The 19,015-nt window shown below is 37.7% G+C and overlaps 3 protein-coding genes and 1 pseudogene across 3 annotated transcripts; 3 read left to right on the top strand and 1 right to left on the bottom strand.

The window, feature by feature from the left end:
• The first annotated feature begins 944 nt into the window (after positions 1-944).
• Positions 945-3,968, top strand: LOC121954426 (MAD2L1 binding protein). Its single transcript, XM_042501920.1, has 3 exons — positions 945-1,822; positions 2,864-3,147; positions 3,261-3,968. The coding sequence occupies exons 1-3, from the start codon at positions 1,417-1,419 to the stop codon at positions 3,786-3,788; spliced, it is 1,218 nt and encodes a 405-aa protein (XP_042357854.1). The 5' UTR covers positions 945-1,416; the 3' UTR covers positions 3,789-3,968.
• Positions 3,969-4,167: 199 nt separating this feature from the next.
• On the bottom strand, positions 4,168-10,438 carry ephx5 (epoxide hydrolase 5). Its single transcript, XM_042501918.1, has 10 exons — positions 10,316-10,438; positions 10,152-10,223; positions 9,337-9,550; positions 8,419-8,599; positions 8,082-8,291; positions 7,093-7,222; positions 5,783-5,994; positions 4,996-5,104; positions 4,775-4,900; positions 4,168-4,659 (listed from the first exon to the last, which is right to left on the bottom strand). The coding sequence occupies exons 2-10, from the start codon at positions 10,172-10,174 to the stop codon at positions 4,440-4,442; spliced, it is 1,425 nt and encodes a 474-aa protein (XP_042357852.1). The 5' UTR covers positions 10,175-10,223; positions 10,316-10,438; the 3' UTR covers positions 4,168-4,439.
• An 85-nt stretch (positions 10,439-10,523) lies between these two features.
• On the top strand, positions 10,524-12,838 carry cst3 (cystatin C (amyloid angiopathy and cerebral hemorrhage)). Its single transcript, XM_042501921.1, has 3 exons — positions 10,524-10,792; positions 11,869-11,979; positions 12,365-12,838. Exons 1-3 carry the CDS (start codon positions 10,592-10,594, stop codon positions 12,464-12,466), a joined length of 414 nt encoding a protein of 137 aa, XP_042357855.1. The 5' UTR covers positions 10,524-10,591; the 3' UTR covers positions 12,467-12,838.
• Positions 12,839-14,947: 2,109 nt separating this feature from the next.
• On the top strand, positions 14,948-17,096 carry LOC121954438 (annotated as a pseudogene).
• The last annotated feature ends 1,919 nt before the right edge of the window (positions 17,097-19,015 follow it).

Genomic DNA, 19,015 nt, shown 5'->3' with positions numbered 1-19,015 from the left:
TTAATCATTCCCTTTTATTTTTCAGCTCTGAGTTGAAAACTTTTTTTTTTTTTTTTTTACTTTTTAACTTAGATAAATTAAAGGCAAATGACTTAGGTTTTTGTAAATAAAAAACATGAAAGAGACAACCAAACTTTACACACTTTGCCTAATTAAACATTACATTGTATTTTGACTTTCTAAACGATTTTATGTTATTGAAATGCACATGTATTTAATGTGTTTACTATACAACGTTTTTATTATTGCACAGTCAAACAGACACGTCATATGAAACTATGAATACAGGTTACTATTTACATAGCCTAACTGAGAGATCTACAGGACAGAAATAAATAATAATGAAAGACAAACAGAAATGAAAAAAAATTAGCCTACAACATTTAGGAATTAAGGTACACAGATATTCATAAGACATCGGGCCTTTTTACACATTTTTGTATAGAATTATCTAAGTTATCTGAAGACTTATCTGAGATCAGTTAAACAAAAAAAAAAACATATTTAAATAAAAAAAAAATACATATATATAAAATACATATATAAATACAATTTTTGTTTTGCCAAATCTTGAAAATAAGTAAATGATATATATTTTTAAAACATCATAACTCAATTCAACTATTATGAACACCAGACTCTGCATTTTGTCCTCAAATAGGACACAAGACTGTATATTTTCATAATATAGAATCATAATACTTTGATTATATATTGATTATCAGTCAAAGAATGTTGGGAAAAAAAGTCCCCAAAATCCTACTTACAAGAGAAAAACATTCAAACATCTGTGTTTCACAGTTTGGCTTTTTTCTCTCCTATTTTTCTTTTTTTATTTGTTTAATTTTTTTGATTTGTCAAATTAAAAAAAAAAATTACTAAACAAAATGTCTATACTTTTTCTTTTGTTTTTCTTTCTTTCATTTCCTTTCTTTTTTCCCATGTCAATTTGAATGTCTGAGTCAATATGCTGCATTTGCGGCTCACGGGGAAACCCGACAACAACACTTCATCTCTTAACAATGTCGTTTATCGATGTCATGGTCAAACCGAGTTAGGCCGTCAAACGATGACTAAAATTATCAGAAAAGTTGTGTTAGCTTATGTTGTGCGAAGTTACATTAGCTAAGCTTTTGTAGTCCTGTTACTGGCACAAAATGACACAATTAAAGTGCAAAATTCAAAGTCTCACTCGAATTAACTTTTTTTCAGCCAGTGATATTCAAAATTCAGCAAGCCATAAATAGCCAAAAAATATAATCCTTTACGCCCACAAGAATAAACGCGTTTTGCGTATTTATCGGTATTCGTGTGAGTACAAAATGACCGGTTGAAAAGTATTTTGTTAAGGGAAAGTTGTTTTCCCGATCTTTCCATGTACCCTGAACACAGCATTGAAGTCGTTCCACGTTTCCCATGATGCATTGCGAAAAAAAAGACCCGGCGGGGACATTCAAAACTATGGCAGAAAACTCCACCATATTAAAGCTAACATCAAACTCAGAAGATACGCAACATACCTCCATTATCAACAGCAGAGACAACGTGTTTACGGGATGCCTGTCGTTGTCTTCAGAGCCGAATATGACACGTAAAGTCCAAACGATACAAAGTGTTACCGACGACTCCAACTCATGCCGACCGTCTGCGGAAGTAGCCGAGCAGCTCACACCGCAGGCCGTAAACACACGCTTAAAGGCGAAAAGTGAAACAGAAGAGAAAGAAGTCTCCACTGAACATCGACTTCAGTTAAAACAGCATAGTGCGAACAACACCGAAGACAAGGAAAACATCGTCATGTCCTCCACAAGCAGCCCTACAGGTAGGTCACATAAGCGGTGGGTACCCATGTTTCTACACGGGGGCATCACAGCAAGGACACACATGTCTAATACGTTTCTGAGAGCCAACAAGATTAGTTTAAAACTGACAGGTTTTGATTTAATTGGGACGAATTTTGGTTTCTGTGTTTTTACAGTGGTGGAAGAAGTCCTCAGATATTTTACTCCCCCTTAACTACAGTGTAATAATCTCTTACAAGTAAAAGTCCTGCATTCGAAATGTAATTCAGGTAAAAGTACATATGTATTAGCATAGAAATACACTTAAAGTACAAAAGTAGTAGTGATATATATATGAATAGTTGAATAATAATTATTGATGCATTAACCCTTAAAAAACGGGGCAAATTGGTTTAATTTATTTTAAATGATGGGAAGGAAGCGGAAAAAAATGACCCAAACATTAACAAAAAATTAGGGGAGAATAAAAGGTACGAGAAAATTGCCTGGGAAAAAAACAGTTAAAAATAAAACAAAAGTAAAAAAAACACACAAGGAAATTCTTTGGAAAAAATATATTGAAACTTTTCTTGAGCTACTTTTAAGACATAGATTTGTCTTCTAGCTGCCTTTTCCTACAGCCTGCTGCTGAAGCTTAAATACAAACAGGTTTTTGTGAACAAAGCATTACTATCAACAAAAATATTATGACACTAACCAGCAGTATATAAAGTAGATAAAATTATGCCTATACTAACCAGCTGCATAAAAAACCTGCTTGCACATTAAGGCGTCAATAATCATAATGCAGTAACTTTATAGATATATATATATATAAATATCAAGTTTGAATGTGGGACTTTCACTGACAAAAGATTATTATCTACTAATGCTTAAATAGAGGATCTGAGTAATGCTTCCACCTCAGCCAGGCGGGAACTATATGTTAAGATAAAGGGGGAAATATTGACAATGACTGTATTATAACACTGACCTCGCTAAATTTCCTTATCTAACTAAAATTGAACAAGACAGGTCCATTGCTCACCCTAATGACATTACTCTGGTCTTTATTGGGACAGATAACGCCCAAGATGAGGACACTTCTGGTCAGAGGAGTTTGCCAGATGCCAGCGTGACTGCCAGTAAACAACACAGTAACACAGAGGACAGTGATTTGGAGGTGATGAGGAGAGCGCGGGAGGAAGGCCGTGTGAACGTGGTCTTCCCTGGCACTGTAACTCAGGACGGCTGCTGCCGCTTCGTTAGTGAGATCCTCAAGTGCATCCTCTATCAGAGACAGCAACTGCCCATGACGTATGACCAGCTGGTGTACTCCCAGAAGAAACAGCAAGCTACAATGCAGGTGAACAGTAACAAAAATAAAAGTGTGCACGCATGTGCACATCAAATGCTACCGAATGAATACTGTAAATTTTAGATAAACTAAAAGTGTTTGCTGAATGTTTTGCTTTTCAGGATAAAGACACAGTGAGTCGGAGGCCGGTGCAGTCTGCAGACATGGACTGGCGTAAGTGTCAACAGACCCTTCAGGAGCTAGAAGAGGTGCTGCAGCAGCTGGAGGTGCTTTTTTCTCTTAGCAGGGTGCCGCGTGTGCTGCTGCTAATGGGGGGCTCCCTCATCCTCCCTAAAGAGCTATATGAGATCAACATGGAGGCTCTGGTATTGGCTGCTGGTGATCAATGTCTACGGGTGTCCTCTTGCTTAAGGCAAATCTTCCGCACTCTTTTCGTGGCTGACCTTTTGTCTGACACCAGACCTGTTCGTTTAATGCCCACCACAGTCTTGGCACTGGCTCACAGGGATTGCGGTGTAGGTTGGTTTCGCCCTAAACTGCAATTTAAAGTGCCAACCCGTGTAAAGAACCAAATTATTGCTCTGTCTACTGATCCCAGCACCTGTAAGGAGCCGAGGGCACAGGGGTCAGACTGGCAGGATTATGTGTGGTTTCAGGCTCCAATGACTATCAAGGGCTTTGGCAAATGACCCAAAAAGTTGGGCAGCACATAATCTTAAAGTGGAGTTTTCTTTCTGTAGCATGTGTACTACAATAACATTTTAATGGTGGTTAAAATACATTTTGAACTTGAATTTTGAATTGTCCGTATTTTAATGAATTATGAGTTACAGTTTTTCTACTTGTGATTAAAAGTATGTCACTTAAAACAATAGTGGGTTTTATTGATACTCAAACAGTATGGTGTATTATGCCTTTTTATAGTCCAAAAAAATGTTATAAAGGGGATCTGTTAATGAAATCTGTTAGACAACACTGTGCATTGTTTACATTTATAAAGAATGTTTTACCTGTTTTGCATAACCTATCACTAATTTTAAAGATGTTAAACACAGAACATTACACATATTATTAGTGCAATATGATTTTAATGAGCATAACTTGAAAGGTTTAATGCATTATACTGCTTTCTTTGATCCAATCTTTGGATAAATTGGAGTGCCAGTATCATCTATGTTTACATTTATTAAAAGCTGACAGGGATTTTGATATTGATGCAATTTTGGAGGCAATCAGTCAACAAAATATATTAAAGTGGGAAAACGATCTCAGTAGCGGTTATTTGTTTTAAAAATCAAAATCAAACACAATTGCAATAATAAAAAAGAGATTTACCATAATTACATTGGTCTGTGAGTGCAGGACTGCTCCACTTTTTTCACAAACTGGAAAATGTCGTCGGCTAGCAGCTGGGGCTCCTCAAATGCAGCAAAGTGACCGCCTCGAGACATGAAAGTGTAGGAGTAGATGTGTCGAAACCTAAGTTGTGCCCATGATTTAGGGCAGTGTATCAGCTCCCCAGGGAAGGCGGCAAGTCCAGTGGGCACAAATATTCCTGTCCTAAAACAAAAGAGGAAACTGTCAGGGTTGAGACATGATAGCATAATAAGGTAATCAAATCTTTTAAAAACAAAAGTCATAATCTTGACACATTTGTGCGTATTTGGCTACATACTTTCCATCCACTCTATTGTCAGGGTTACTCTTAAAGTTCTCTTTGTAGAAACGCATGGAGGAGACCATGGAGCCTGTGGTCCAGTAGATCATCACATTTGTCAAGAGGTCATCCAGGCTGAATTTCCTGCACAGATGCAAACATTGATAATAAACTACAGCAAGCAACCTTGTTGAATATCATATTTATACATTGTGAATTACAAGAAGACAAAAATATACCTCTCCAGCCCACCATCCACCAGATCTCTGTTCTTTAGATCAGTCCAGGAGGAGAACTTCTCCAGTATGTAGGCCGCCAAGCCAACAGGAGAGTCGTTCACTCCACAGCCTGTTATTTAAGGTGTATTAAGAGCATAATGAGATTTCCAAATGCAAGAGTTGGTTTGTTTCAGGTGGTTCGTCTTTGGCCTATCATCAGTGTCAATAGAGAACCCCAGAAATGAGTTTCAAAACCCAGAGATGAAGTAACATTTTAGCATCTCCAGTTCTCTCGTATCAAAGGCAATGGGTTATTTTAAATGATGTTTATAGTTAGAAGCCTTAAATAAGGTCTGTGGTTAACACAAGCTTAAGAGACTTTAACATTTTACTCTAAGACATAAAAAACATCAGTAAATACCCCACTTGCAAAGTCTGAAGCTTTTATGTGTCTTAAAAAATACTAAATAAGACTACAGAACATCATCACGCCAAACACATTTTAAAGCCTCATAATGGTGGTAAGGTTACTGTAATGTAGTTTGTTTTAGCCTTACAGCAGCTTTTTGTTTCTGGCGATTGCATTTAGGCCTCAAAAATCCTGACACTGGCGTCGATTTGTGAATATGATGGTGTTGAACAAACATGCAAGTACAGAGCTTATTTTCTGCAATGATGCAAAATCCAACGGAAAAGTCCCATAGGCTTTTTGACGAAGGAAGCTGTGCAACATTAGCTTCTGGGTTGGCCTACAGTAAAACATCATCCCTGGGGCACTCTAAGGTTTCTTGGTTGTGTATGTCCCCACCTGCAGTGTCCGGTTTAGTGGCCTGGATGTGAAAGTAGCCTGATTCCCTCAGGATGTCCCACACGTTCTTCTCAAAGTAAGGGAACAACCGGCGAACATCTTCCCGTGTTAAGCCCACCAGGAAGGGCAGATAGGGACCAATCATTAGGGAAAACAACACTTTGAGCCCCCTTCTTGAAGTAAACATGTTTAAGTGGAGACCTTTTACACACCTGGAAAAGATTACAAAAGACAATTTTACCAGAGATAACAGGTTGTACAACATTTTATCTGTATTAAAGGTATACTTTGCAGGATTGTCAGTTAGTGTTTGTAAACAAGTTCGCCAGGGAAAGATAAAACCAGTAAAAACCCAAATTCACTCCCGTATGGCGTTTTAACAGGCTTGGACGGTATCTATTTTTTTCATTCGGTATGTGACGGTATCAGTGTGTGGCGCTAACAGTTGTCAACACAAGGCATTTTACTGTGAAACATTTGCAGGACTGTGTGGCTTCATAAATGAGTAGAATGTGTGCTCTTAATTCAGGAAATACAATAGTTAAAACAGCAGGCAGGTCTGAAGCAGCCCCGCAACAACAAACACTGTCAATGTGAGCATGCATAAAGTGTGGCCTGGGTGTAACCTTCAGGGCACGCACTGCAAGCACAACATCGTCTTACAGCCTCTCCACAATGAAGTTCAAAGAAAGGTGAGGATCCATATTTCTGATTCTATTTAACATCACACCACCGGGATTTCTAAATTTCTTGGTATACCGTAGTATCACCCAGGCCTACATTAGACTTCCCTGTTTATATGTTTTTTTCAGCACTTTTTTTGAATGCCTGCTGCTTACAGTCTGGCACCTGGTCACAACCTTTTTATAAAGCCCCAAACTGATCTGAGCACTGTGAGGGTACATGCCCATAAATGTCCTGAGCACAGACAATAAGACTATCCAAGCAGAGGGCAGAGTCTCTGTAGAAAATACACCACACACTTCTTGTGGGTCATAAGATTGAGGGGACTTACTCTTGTGTGAGTCATATGTTGTTGTTTTTTAAGAAATCTTGCTTAGTATATCTTTAAGTGCAGATTTATAGCTAAAAGTGCAAGTTTTCTTTCGGTGAGATGTCCTTTTTCTCCGCCAGTCATCCAGGAATTTGTAGTGTCAGTACTTTTGGTCATTTTTGCCCTTTGCACACAGCGGGCATTGTTTCGCAATATTAGCAAGAATGACACAACGTTCCCTTTTAAAAAACAAGGGGGAGGTGGAAATTCCATTGCAGTGATACAGTGATTCAGAGGCTTGTTGTTGCTGTCTTACTGAGGCTTCATCTGTGCCATGTTGGTGGTGATTAGTGAGCCCCAGTCTCCTCCTTGCAGGTAAAACTGGGAGAATCCCAAACGCTCCATCAGTGTGAGGAAAACTCGAGCAGCAGCAAGACTGTCAAATCCTGAAAAGACACAGGAAGCACATCTGTGAACATATGGCCCCAGTTGTTCAAAAGTAATCCCACTGGATTTCAGCTACAAGATCGGATCAAATATTGAAAATGGGTTGTTCAAAAGTTAAAAAAAAAGATTCTGTATTCGGATTAGATCACATAATCCAATCTCAGTTTTGATCTGGATCAGACCCTCAGTTTGTGTTCAAAATGTACCTGGGATCCAAAAAAATCAGGATTATCCTGTTCCCAGCAGAAGGCTGGATTCAGGGTGAATTTAAGAGACAAAATGGTCAGTGCAATCATGTAGTATATATACATTAATTCATATTTTGGACTTAATTTGTCTGAGCATTACAGTGATAAAATACATGTTATGATATTTATTAAGCTTTTCAGTACAGTGAAGGAAAATAAGAAAGGATTTTGTCCCCAATTAGCGAACAATATCCCACAAAATTTATTTCGTTTTGATTTTCATTTATCACTTTACATTAATTACACTGAAGCAATCAAAAGTCATTTCTAACAAGTGGAGTTGTTCAAAACAACCACAATGCATTTGTGTATATGCTTTGTGTGTGTGTGTGTGTGTGTGTGTGTGTGTGTGTGTGTGTGTGTGTGGGTGGGTGTGTGGGTGGGTGGGGTGTCTCACTGTTATTACAGATGTGGTAATCTTGAAATGTCTGTATCCGGATCAAGGTGATCCGACCTAATTTTGCTTTGAAAACAGTAAGATTGATTATTTGATCCTGGATCACAAAACATTGGATTCCCAAATGTGAATCATTTTGATCCCGGTTAAAAAAAATTTTGAACTACTGCAGCTCAAATTTATCTGCATACAGATGTATTAAGAATTATCTACCTTGTTTATGAGGGGCCTCTGAGAAACCGTAGCCAGGGATGGACGGGCATATGACCTCAAACACGACACCGCTCTTGTTCTCTGTGAGGAGAGGCATAATCTTGTAGAACTCATAGAAGGAGCCCGGCCAGCCGTGAACGAGCATGAGCGGCAGAACCTTCTGGTTCTCTCGGTGTGGTGGTCGCACATGGATGAAGTGCACATCCAGTCCTGCATTGAAGGAAAAGCATTAATGTGAGAAAAAAAGAAAAGAGTGTATGTCGTGATTACTGGGCAAATGTCAAAATCATTTCTCTAAAGCAAAGCAAACTCTTTGATGCCGCCCGGTGCTGTGTACCTTCTATTTTAGTTTTGAAGTGAGGATACTTGTTAAGCACTGCCACCTGCTTTTTCCAGTCAAACTCATGTCTCCAGTAAGAAACCACTTTCTTAAGGTGTGTGGAATTGAAGCCATAGTGGAAGCGGCTATCTTCTAAAGGGTCAGTGTAGCGGGTCCTGTCAATGCGCTCATGAAGATCCTGTTAAATAAAAGCACTGCTAGGTTACTACATACTTTTAACCATTTGAAACCTGAGCAAACTGATTTGAGATCTTTCAAAAACAGGAGAAGGCAATTAGCAGCTTAAGAACACAGGCCCAAAAACTAGCGAGAAATTAGTAAATTTAAGAGAAAATGAACAGAAAATATGCACACTCCAAAAAAAAAAAAATGAAAAACATAAAAAATTAAAACAAACAAAAACAACAAGAAAATGACCTGTAAAAGTGCAAAAAAATGAAATATATATACATATATGTATTATTTTTCTGTAACATGATTTTAAACAAATCATTTTAATAATGATAAATAGAATTTTCAGATATTTTTTTCAGTAGTTTCTTGATAATTTTCTAATAATTCTCTCCACTTATTAAAATTGAATTTCAGGTCTTTTTTTTTTTTTTTAGGACATTTTCTTTGTCAGCTTTTACTAATTTATTGCAATATGAGGAACATTTCTTGCCAAGTTGGTCATTGCTTTTTTCCCCATGTTTTTAAGAGAAAACTAACCTGTTTGCTCAGGTTGGTTATCAGAAATCAGAATCAGAATCAGAAATACTTTATTGATCCCCGAGGGGAAATTGCCTTAAGGGTTAAGGGTTAAATAGCTTGTGAAAAAGCATATGAAGACAACATAAGAAAACTGATTTTGAAACCGGTTTTAAAGGGTTAGTTTGGTAATTGATGACAAAAACTTTAACAACTCCAAAGGACCTTGATCTCTTCATGGGATGTTTGCACTTTAAAAGGATAGATTTTGTTATCCTCTAACAGTGGCTTCTCTCCTGCTCCCCACCATCCTTCACCAAGAGGGATGCTTTTGACTTGTCTTCTCTTGTACATCATGTACGCCAGTATCCCCCCTGCTGCCACGGCTGAGCCTATTAGGAGCCGCTGTTGGACGACATCCAATCCACAGAAAGTTTGCCTGTAAAGTGTGGGAAAATGTGAGGGAAAACTCAATGGAGATAATTACAGCTTTGGTATCATTAGAGATATTTACAGTAGGCCTACTGTTTTTTTGTAATAAGGTAATATGTATATTTTATTATTCCTCAATCTCAACAATTCAGAGAACATTAAAACACAAATAAAAAGTCTGAACAAAACAAACTTCTTCATACTGAAGTCAATATAATGTGAAACATGGAATCGTACAGCCATAACAAAAAAGTAGATCAAACAATCAATATTGAGCTTTGGACTTAGATGCAACCTGATGTAACTACACCAGAAGATTAGCAATGTAAATCTCAAACTGTCTGGCCAAGAGAGTTCAAAACATGCTGAGTGGAAAATGAGGTCACTTGCAACTTTAGCATGTTGAAGTTGTTGTATTCTGAAATATTTTCACACATTCCCTGTAATGTTCTGGTTGTATTTCAGCAAAGACACTACTGAGACATAAAAAAAAATGTATGATTATTATAACCTTGCTAAAACAACAAAGTTTAATATGGCCAAAGACTTCTGCACAGTGCTGTAGATCTAAATAAACTTTGAGTAAAAGCTCATGAAGGCCTACTTACTTCAGAGCCTGCAGCTTTTGCATTTTGCAATTCCAAAGGTAGTAAGCGCCCACGCAGGTAATTTATTTACACCTGCGCCAGAGCAAAGGTCAGAAATATTTTCCGCACTTCAACAGTTGTGTATAAACACGTTAAAAACACAACCACCACGCGTTTCGACATACCTTGTTTGTCTCCTTTTAGTGTGCCTTCAGATAATGTTAGAATTGCAACAAATGTTAGGGGCAACTACGGGGTCTAGCGGTGTACAAAACGAACACACCCGCGACTGGCCGCTAAGGCTTGATCCGCTGGGCGGGTTTGTGCATCAGAGATCGTTGATTGGCTGTAGGAGGTGCCACTCCTCGCGCACAAAACAGCCGTGACGTGGTTGTTTATATAACAGGGAGGAAACATCGAGCTCGTTGTCTTGTTGTGGTGAACTCTTGTTACTGGACAATATGTGGAAGATTATCCTCCCGCTTCTAGCGACGGTTTTCGCCGTCGGGTCAGCATCTTTGGTCGGGGGGTTTCGAGATACAGATATCAACAACGACCAAGGGGCTCAAGAGGCCCTCAACTTCTCCGTCATCCAACACAACAGGGGCACCAACGACCTGTACCTCAGACAGGTGACAGAGGTGGTCAAGGTTGAGAAACAGGTCAGTGACATCTCAGTTGGATTAATGAATGTCTGCAGTTTACCTCACAGACTCCGTGAAAACATTACACGACGGTCTATGTAGGTCGCGGTGGGATACAGTAGGCCCGTGTCGCCTTTACACGTCCCATGTTTCATTTTTACTCCTCAACGACCTAAAGTAACATTCATGTAGTGATTCATCTTACCATTAATACAATGTTTATATTCTCTATTTAGGGATTGGCTATTAGTGCACTAGAATAGAGGGTTTAAAGGGCTCGGTTAGCAATGAAGTAATGTCTCGCCCTTTGAAATATACATACGTACATGAGAATATTTCTTGAGTAAAAGGCTTATGGAATCTGTTAATAACTGTGCTTAGGTATTGAAAGTAAAAGTATGAGTAAATAGGCCTAATGTGACTTTTAAAAAAAAAAAAAAAAAAAAAGCAAGCGGTCAGAATTTTGAATTTTAGAAATTATTTTTTTTGTAACATACCTTAACAATGGAGTCTATGATACACTTGAAAAAATACTACAGCTCTTACACAACAATGATTAAAAGAGCAAAATCCACTTTTTCCTTCCCTCCCATTCCTTCATTCATATGTCCATCTGTCCCTTCATAATTCCTTCCCTCTTTAAGCAAGTAACTAAAATGCTACGGGGGAAAATAGTGGGGTAAAAGTGAAAGTTGACAGAAACAAGTAAAGTACAAATACTTCCCAAAAAACACAAGTACTGTAACAAAAAATTATTCGCTGAGCGTTGAAGATACTGGTTCCAAGGATGTCTGCATCTTCTCACATACATCTGTGTCTGTTTACATCATATTGATGAGAAGGCAGATATCTCTACCTCTGACACTCTGCAACTCACACCAAAACAAAAGCACTACAGGATTTGGGGTTGATTTGTCCCTTTTGAAATGGTGTTAATATTTGTCTTCATTAAAAGTTAAACTTGGAATGTAATGGCTGTCGCATTTGCCTTAATTTGTGTTGTCCTGAAATCTGCGGTATGTTTGCTATTGTGCTTTATCATAAATTGTTTACTGTGATCTGTATTTTTACCACTCTCCCTCTTCTCCTTACAGATGGTTGCTGGCATCAAGTACATCATCACTGTGAAAATGGCCAGGACCTCCTGCAGAAGGGACAGGATAAATGAAGAGTGCAGCGTCCACCAATCACCAGCACAGGCTCAGGTAATGTCTTTCTGTCTTTTAGAGGCTATAACCTCAGCTTCCAGAGGAAAAAAACTCCCTATTAGACATAATGTTTAAATGTCATACAGCTGACTTTCACTTCTCAGTTCAATTGTAGAACACAAATTATGAGATTGTGAAACAACTGTATACTTCCCCTCTTGAACCATCGAGCTTTGTTTATCACTGTTACCACCATGACAGGTTAATGTTTGAAGAAAGGGGAAGTAGCTAGCAAGTATGTTAAACCATGGTCACTTTGATCAGAAGACCAAGTTTAACAACATTCACCTATTAACAATGTTAGTCACTTGAAAGAGGATTTTTAAAAAATGACATATTGTCTTGAAATGATCATAACTATTGAAACTTTTTTCTTTCTCAGCCTTACCAGTGCGAATTCACAGTGTGGAGCAAACCATGGGAGAATTTCATCACGGTGCTGAAGGAGAACTGCCAGAAAGAGAACAACACGGGAAATCTTTAGTGGTGGCATTGTTTGCAGAATAACCTTCATACAGAGCAACATGTATTTTCCTGTAGACAAACTACAAAAGTATTAACATATTCACTTTTTGCCTATGTTACTTTCACTGTATGCTAGACTGGATAACAGTGGTCACAGTGTTTCAGAATAACCTATACACTGTAGCAATGTAGAGGTTCATTTACTTTTAAAGGAGCACCTCTGCAATGCGTAAGCACTACACCTAGCAACTAACAAATAAATGTACCGAATTGTTGATTAGAGTATTAAACACGCTGCTTTTTGAAATAAAATGAAAATTAAAGTAACATGATTTTAAATGAACGTGTCCATGTGGTAAATGCATATGGGTATTAAAATTTTCTATCGCAACCTCAGTTTAATATTTTGTTATTTTTGGAAAAAGCAAAGAAAAGCTTGTTTTGTGTGTGTGTGTGTGTGTGTGTGTGTTGTATTTATCTTTGGGTGAGGTTTAACATTCCTGTCCATCGTGTAAGATTGGCCGATAAGGGTAGGAATGCTGTGAAAGGTATGATTTTACAGGGAGGAAAAATTTCATTTATGTTATTTTAATAATTACATAACATTTAAAAAAATTATCATTTTAAATACTTGGTTTCACTTATGCTCATTATAAGTTTAATGATATAAAAGTGACAGGGAGGAGACAAAATATATAAATTGAATCCCTGAAGTCTTTAAACATTTGTGGACATGTTCATGATCTTTTACATACTGTACATATAGTTAATAGTGGATGTCCCCACTGCCATCACACAATCACCAGTAGAGCTTTTGTTGTTTGAAAAACCCACATGCAGGCGCTGATTTTGTTGGAAAGGGTTAAAAATCTCCCGAAACCTTTCACACTAACTCTGTTTGCGTAGCAGACACCATAGGTAAATAATCCAAGTAGGTCTCATAGAAAGGTAAAGGTTTTGTTTCAACAATAAGGGGTACACATGAAATGAGCGTTTGTCAGAAAACACCTAAAGGTTCAGTGTGCAGGATTAAGGAGGATATACTGGTAGAAATTGATTATTATATATTAAGTGTGTTTTCTTTAGTAGTTATCACCTGAAAATAAGAATTATTGTGTTTCTGTTACCTTAAAATGAGACATTTTTATCAACACAAGGAAGAGAGTCCTTATCTACAGAAATTGCCATGTTGCACCACCATGTTTCTACAGTAGCCCAGAATGGACAAACCAAACACAGACTTTAGATAGGGCTATTTGTGTTCTTGCATTGGCCTTCGTCGTCAGGAGCCACTCCGCAACAAGCAGCTTTGAAAAACAATTATTTTTTATTTAAACATAAAACACTTTATTGAGTGTTTTTACTGGTTTAAATCAGCGGCTCCATTCATTTTAAAGAGGACAAGACCTCTGCAGATAGTTCGGGCCCTGTTAAAAACCTCCTGAATGTCTGGGTCTGACATTATCAAGGGAAAAAGGTGAGCACACTTGCACAAGTGCTGGGCTAATGGCTGATCTCTGACGTGACAGACAGTGTAGAAGAAATACTGAATTGTAATGTGAAACTGCTCTATTCAGTGTCCTGAATAGTGTCCTGTTTTGTAGGGGAGAAGATGTCTGCAGAAAATTCGACTCCCAGTGAAAACACCCTTAACAATGAACACGGAAGTAATTTCTAACCTGGAGAACTTTTACCTACTTTCAATCTGCAATTGCTGCATGCCACTACAGTGTCATTCCTGTTGCACACACACACACACACAAAGAACAAATGCTAAAACCTGCCACCATCTGGCTTTTTAATGCAATGGGAATGTGTACAATCACCATTTACACCCGGGTCAAATTACTCTACAGTAGTAACAGGTTTCATCACCTCCAGCTCCAATTGGCATTGATGGGAGCCCAACACCTGGATGAACATAATTTCAGCTCCTTAACCCGTGAGATGCAATGATGTGGCTTCACTAATTACTGTCTGTCTCCTCCTAAGCTGCTAAAATATCAACCCAGATCAGACTGCACCAAGTTTAAAAGTGAGACTAAATAAGTAAGAGACATATAGAGAGAAGTAACCATCATAGAGTTTTCACAGACTTCTGTTCATGCTGCTGTCTAGTGTGTACCTGTTTTCCGGCCTGTCTATAGCATTGCATGGACACAATAACAAAAAAACCCACACGCACACACAAGCTGACAGTGAGGCACTTGTCTGCTGCAGCACTGAGGTCACAGGTCTGATACAGGCAGCGGGAATGCAGTCCATAGCCTATTTTTAGCAGGTTTTTTTTGTTTTAAAAAAAAAAAAAAAAACATTACATACAGTAATCACGCATGCACCACCTGCCTCGCTGTGAGCGATCATCAGATTTCTTATCTGAAGGCATCCTGTGACATGCAATGGTCCACTATCACTGATCTATAAAAGCGGAGACCATTTTCATTGGAACAGAGCAGTTTGACAGACAGGATAAACTGCACGATTACAGAAGCATTACTCCTGAAACATGAAGGTCCTAAACGAAGACGAGCTGCAGATCGCTGAAGGAGTTCTGCTGAAACACCTCCCCAAGAGTTTAAAGGTATAAAACACCTCTAAACCATTTCATATGCAGTCCTCAGCATGTACTTATTGTCTCCTGTAAGCCACTGTAACTCTGAACGTTTCGTGCTTTCAAGGTTTATGGTTTCCTTCATGGGATCAACAGAGGCAAACCAACCACACTGGAGGTAATCGTTGATGCGTGACCCGATTTTAGGGTCATTATTTGCCGACCTGACCCCAATGTGAGTTCAAATCCCACCGGAGAGTTGTTTTATATCCAGTTTTTGTGTGTCACGATCGCTGAATGGAGCGTTTGCTTTGCAGAACAAGCGCGCCCTGGAGTTCATGAAAAAGGTGACATACTTCAGCACCAATGAAGAGATTTTAAGAAGAATGCTGAAAGATGAGAATGCAATCGACTGGAGCACTTATTTTCGTATTGTGGGTGAGTTTAGATCACGGTATAATAATAGGGTTAATAGTTTGTAGCTCTGTAATGAAGCCTAATATAAGCCTACTCATGTAAAGGTCCTGTACTTCAAGGGGAACACCACTCGAAGCTTTAGGTGGTTAGGGACTGTTCGTTATGTATGAGAGGGAAGGGGGTGGTACAAAACATAAAATATATGTTTAATTATTTAATAATTAATAATTTAATAGGTACTGGGAAGGGAGTTATGATTTTTGATTTAGCTTAGTGGAGAGGCGTTTGACCTTAAATGGTAGTGTTTTGTATTTGTTTTAAACTCAGAACCCCAAAATTTACATTGGGATTCGCAAAGCAAGTTTTCTTTAAAAATCTTTGAACTCTAACCATTTTTCACAACCAGAAACTGTGAAATATGGTCATTAATGGTGGATGGCGGTTCATGATTTTTTTACCCCAGTCACTATGGGAGGCTCAAGAAAAAAAATATTACAATAAGACACACCCCAGTTACACCAAGTACAGTCCCTGCTTTTTTTTTTTTAAAAAAAACAACTGTATTCATATTTGCTGAAACGGACACTCTAACACAGCTGTCAGTTATGTCAGTCACTACATATATCAAGATTATATTACTGCATTGCCTGTTTCTCACCTCAAATGTTTACAGAAACATAATTTGGTGCAGGTCTATACTGTTTACCAGAAAAATGAGAAAGTTGGTCCGGCCGCTGTGCTTGGTACCTCAGTCGACAATTTCCAACATAGCAAACTCCTTGCAAAGAAAAGTACCAGAATGGTACTAACGTGAATCATTTTTGGCCCACAGGAGCTGACATTTCCCACGCCCCCCTGCTCAAAGAGGTGTCCTCTGACAGAGATGTCAACAACCAATACTATACTCTGGTGCATCTTCTGTATTTACAAGACATCAACCGTCTGCTCACACCAACCAGCAACTGAGAGGTGCAGTCAGATCATTAAAATGTGCTTTAAGGTTATGTTCACATATTTCATAAATCTGCATTAATGAAAAGTGAAGTAATATTGTTTCTCGGCTCAGATGAAATGTTATCATAATCTGTTTCTCTATAAATCTGCTTCTCTGCAGTGAGGTAAAATCAAGGATTTCATCTCTTAACCTTTCTCACGTCGGCTTGGTGAATAACAACTGGAAGTTTGGAGGGAACGCACAGGGATACAGGAACATTACAAACCTCATCAGTAACTTCCCATCATGCTGCATCACTGACGGCCAGGGTCAGCCGGTGTCCTGGATTCTGGTGTACGATTACTTTGCTATGGGCTTATTGTACACTCTGCCAGAGCACAGAGGAAAAGGCTACGCTAAAGTCCTGATCAGCACCATGGCCAAGAGACTCCACGCTGAGGGCTACCCAGTGTACTGCTTTATAGAAGAGAACAACGAAGTCTCCTATAAGCTCTTTAAAAAGCCTGGGCTTCACTGAGGACCCCTCATACAGGGCAATGTGGATGGAGTTCAACTTTTGATTTTGCAACCCTTGTGATAAAACGTATACCTGCCATAGTGATAAATAAATCTGGAATGTAATAATGATAGTGAAGGAGGCATTAACTGATGCAAAATTAAACACTAATAATGTCACCTTTTTCATAGTAGGCGCAGATAAGATAGCCAGTAATTTAATTAAATATTTTTAACATTTAATTAATATTGAACATTTGGTCATTTGTATTTTGCTGGACAGAACATATAATATGTAATTTGTAACAAAATATTCCGACACCTTGTATTTGTGTATTTGAAATACACTAAATTAAACTAATAATAATAATACTAAATTAATCACTCAAATGAGACATATTTTTATCCAGAAGTTTGAATTAAATAAAAAACAACAACTGTACAACAGTTAGTCTTATCAGTCTTTGGCGAAATGCAACAGAATCACATGAGATGTAATGTTGACGCAGTAATGTGCTCATTGTGAACTGCTGTATTTCCTTTGTGTTTCCCTGTGCTGCAGTGTTAGAGGACACACAAAGAAGGTTACTTTTTTTCTTTTAGGTTGTTTTTAGGTTGGTCTTCGGGTGAAGGGAAGGCGGGGCGCTCAGTATTCTCCTTTACTATTTTGTACTGTATTATTCTCTGCGGTAATGGTACTATTTTGTGTTGTTTGCCCTCATTCAGTTGATTGCGTGCCAAGTTACAGATTTTAGATATGGACTCACTCCATTGCACTTCCCTGTTCCAACGTATCTCGACGGCCATTTTATTATAATTTAGGAGAGGTCATTTTTTCCATGTAGAGAGGTGACCTCAGACACATATTGATGCTACCAAATGCCTAAAGTGTGTTAAAAGCAGTATGGAAAGTTTATTTTTGTATTTTAATGAAATGCATTTTTGTCATACCAGCATTTTCTATTTTCTATTGATACAATTGATGAAACAATTGTATTTTTATATGGGTTTTTTTTTGTGTGTGTGTGTGTTTGTGTGTGTGTGTGTGTGTGTCCATATTCTGTATGTGTGTTTGGAGGAGAGATTCAAATTAAACAGCTGTGTTGATTCATGCTCTGTCTGCAATTATCCAGTTATGTAGTTTATCCTATATAGAGTTGCTCTATACATAGAGGCTACCTAATTATATACACACCAATACAGTTATTACTAATCACGGTTTACCAAAATTAAGATATTTTTTGCATACTTCGTTATTTTCATGTGTCAGAGAGAGTTTGTTCTCCTTTTCACATTATGCTCAAAACTCCAGTAGGTCCCACATAAGTGGAAATTTTTGGTACCTTTATTCTAATTGAGTATTATCCTCATATTATTCGCTATACTTGTAAGCCACTTCATTGTGGAGGTAAATATTCTCATTCCACCACATGTGTTTGACAACCCTAGTCACTTGCAATGTTGTAGGCTACAATAATTAAATGACAAAATGTAAATGTAAACATTACAGTTATTGAGGAAAAAAATCAATTTACAGTTACTAATCAAAATGTAATCAAAACATATCTTAATATTTTTTTTTTGGTACTACATTTACATAACATCCATTCTGTTCATCCATCAATTTTTCCGCTTTATGTGTAAAAGTAATCAAGTATATTTAGCACATATTTTGAATACAAGAGTTTGACTTATTTCGAGAATTAAAAAAAAAAAACAAAACAATAATATATATATATATATATATATATATATATATATATATATATACACACACACACACACACACACACACACACACACACACACATATATACATATATATATACATAGATAGATATTGCAATTTGTATGTTAAAAATATATATAGGTATTAAGATTTTCTACCACAACCTCAGTTTAATATTTTGTTATTTTTGGAAAAAGCAAAAAGCAAAGAAAGGTTGTTTTGTGTGTGTGTGTGTGTGTGTGTGTGTGTGTGTGTGTGCGTTTGTGTGTTATCTATCTTTGGGGGAGGTTTTTAACATTCCTGTCCATCGTGTAAGATTGGCCGATAAGGGTAGGAATGCTGTGAAAGGTATGATTTTACAGGGAGGAAAAATTTCATTGTCAGAAGTAGTGACAATAACATGACATTAAAAAATTCTCAT

Source organism: Plectropomus leopardus, chromosome 15, assembly GCF_008729295.1.
Source record: "Plectropomus leopardus isolate mb chromosome 15, YSFRI_Pleo_2.0, whole genome shotgun sequence".
In the NCBI taxonomy this organism is placed as follows: domain Eukaryota; kingdom Metazoa; phylum Chordata; class Actinopteri; order Perciformes; family Serranidae; genus Plectropomus; species Plectropomus leopardus.
Note: the sequence above shows the minus strand (reverse complement) of the source record. Positions and strands in the feature narration are given on the sequence as shown.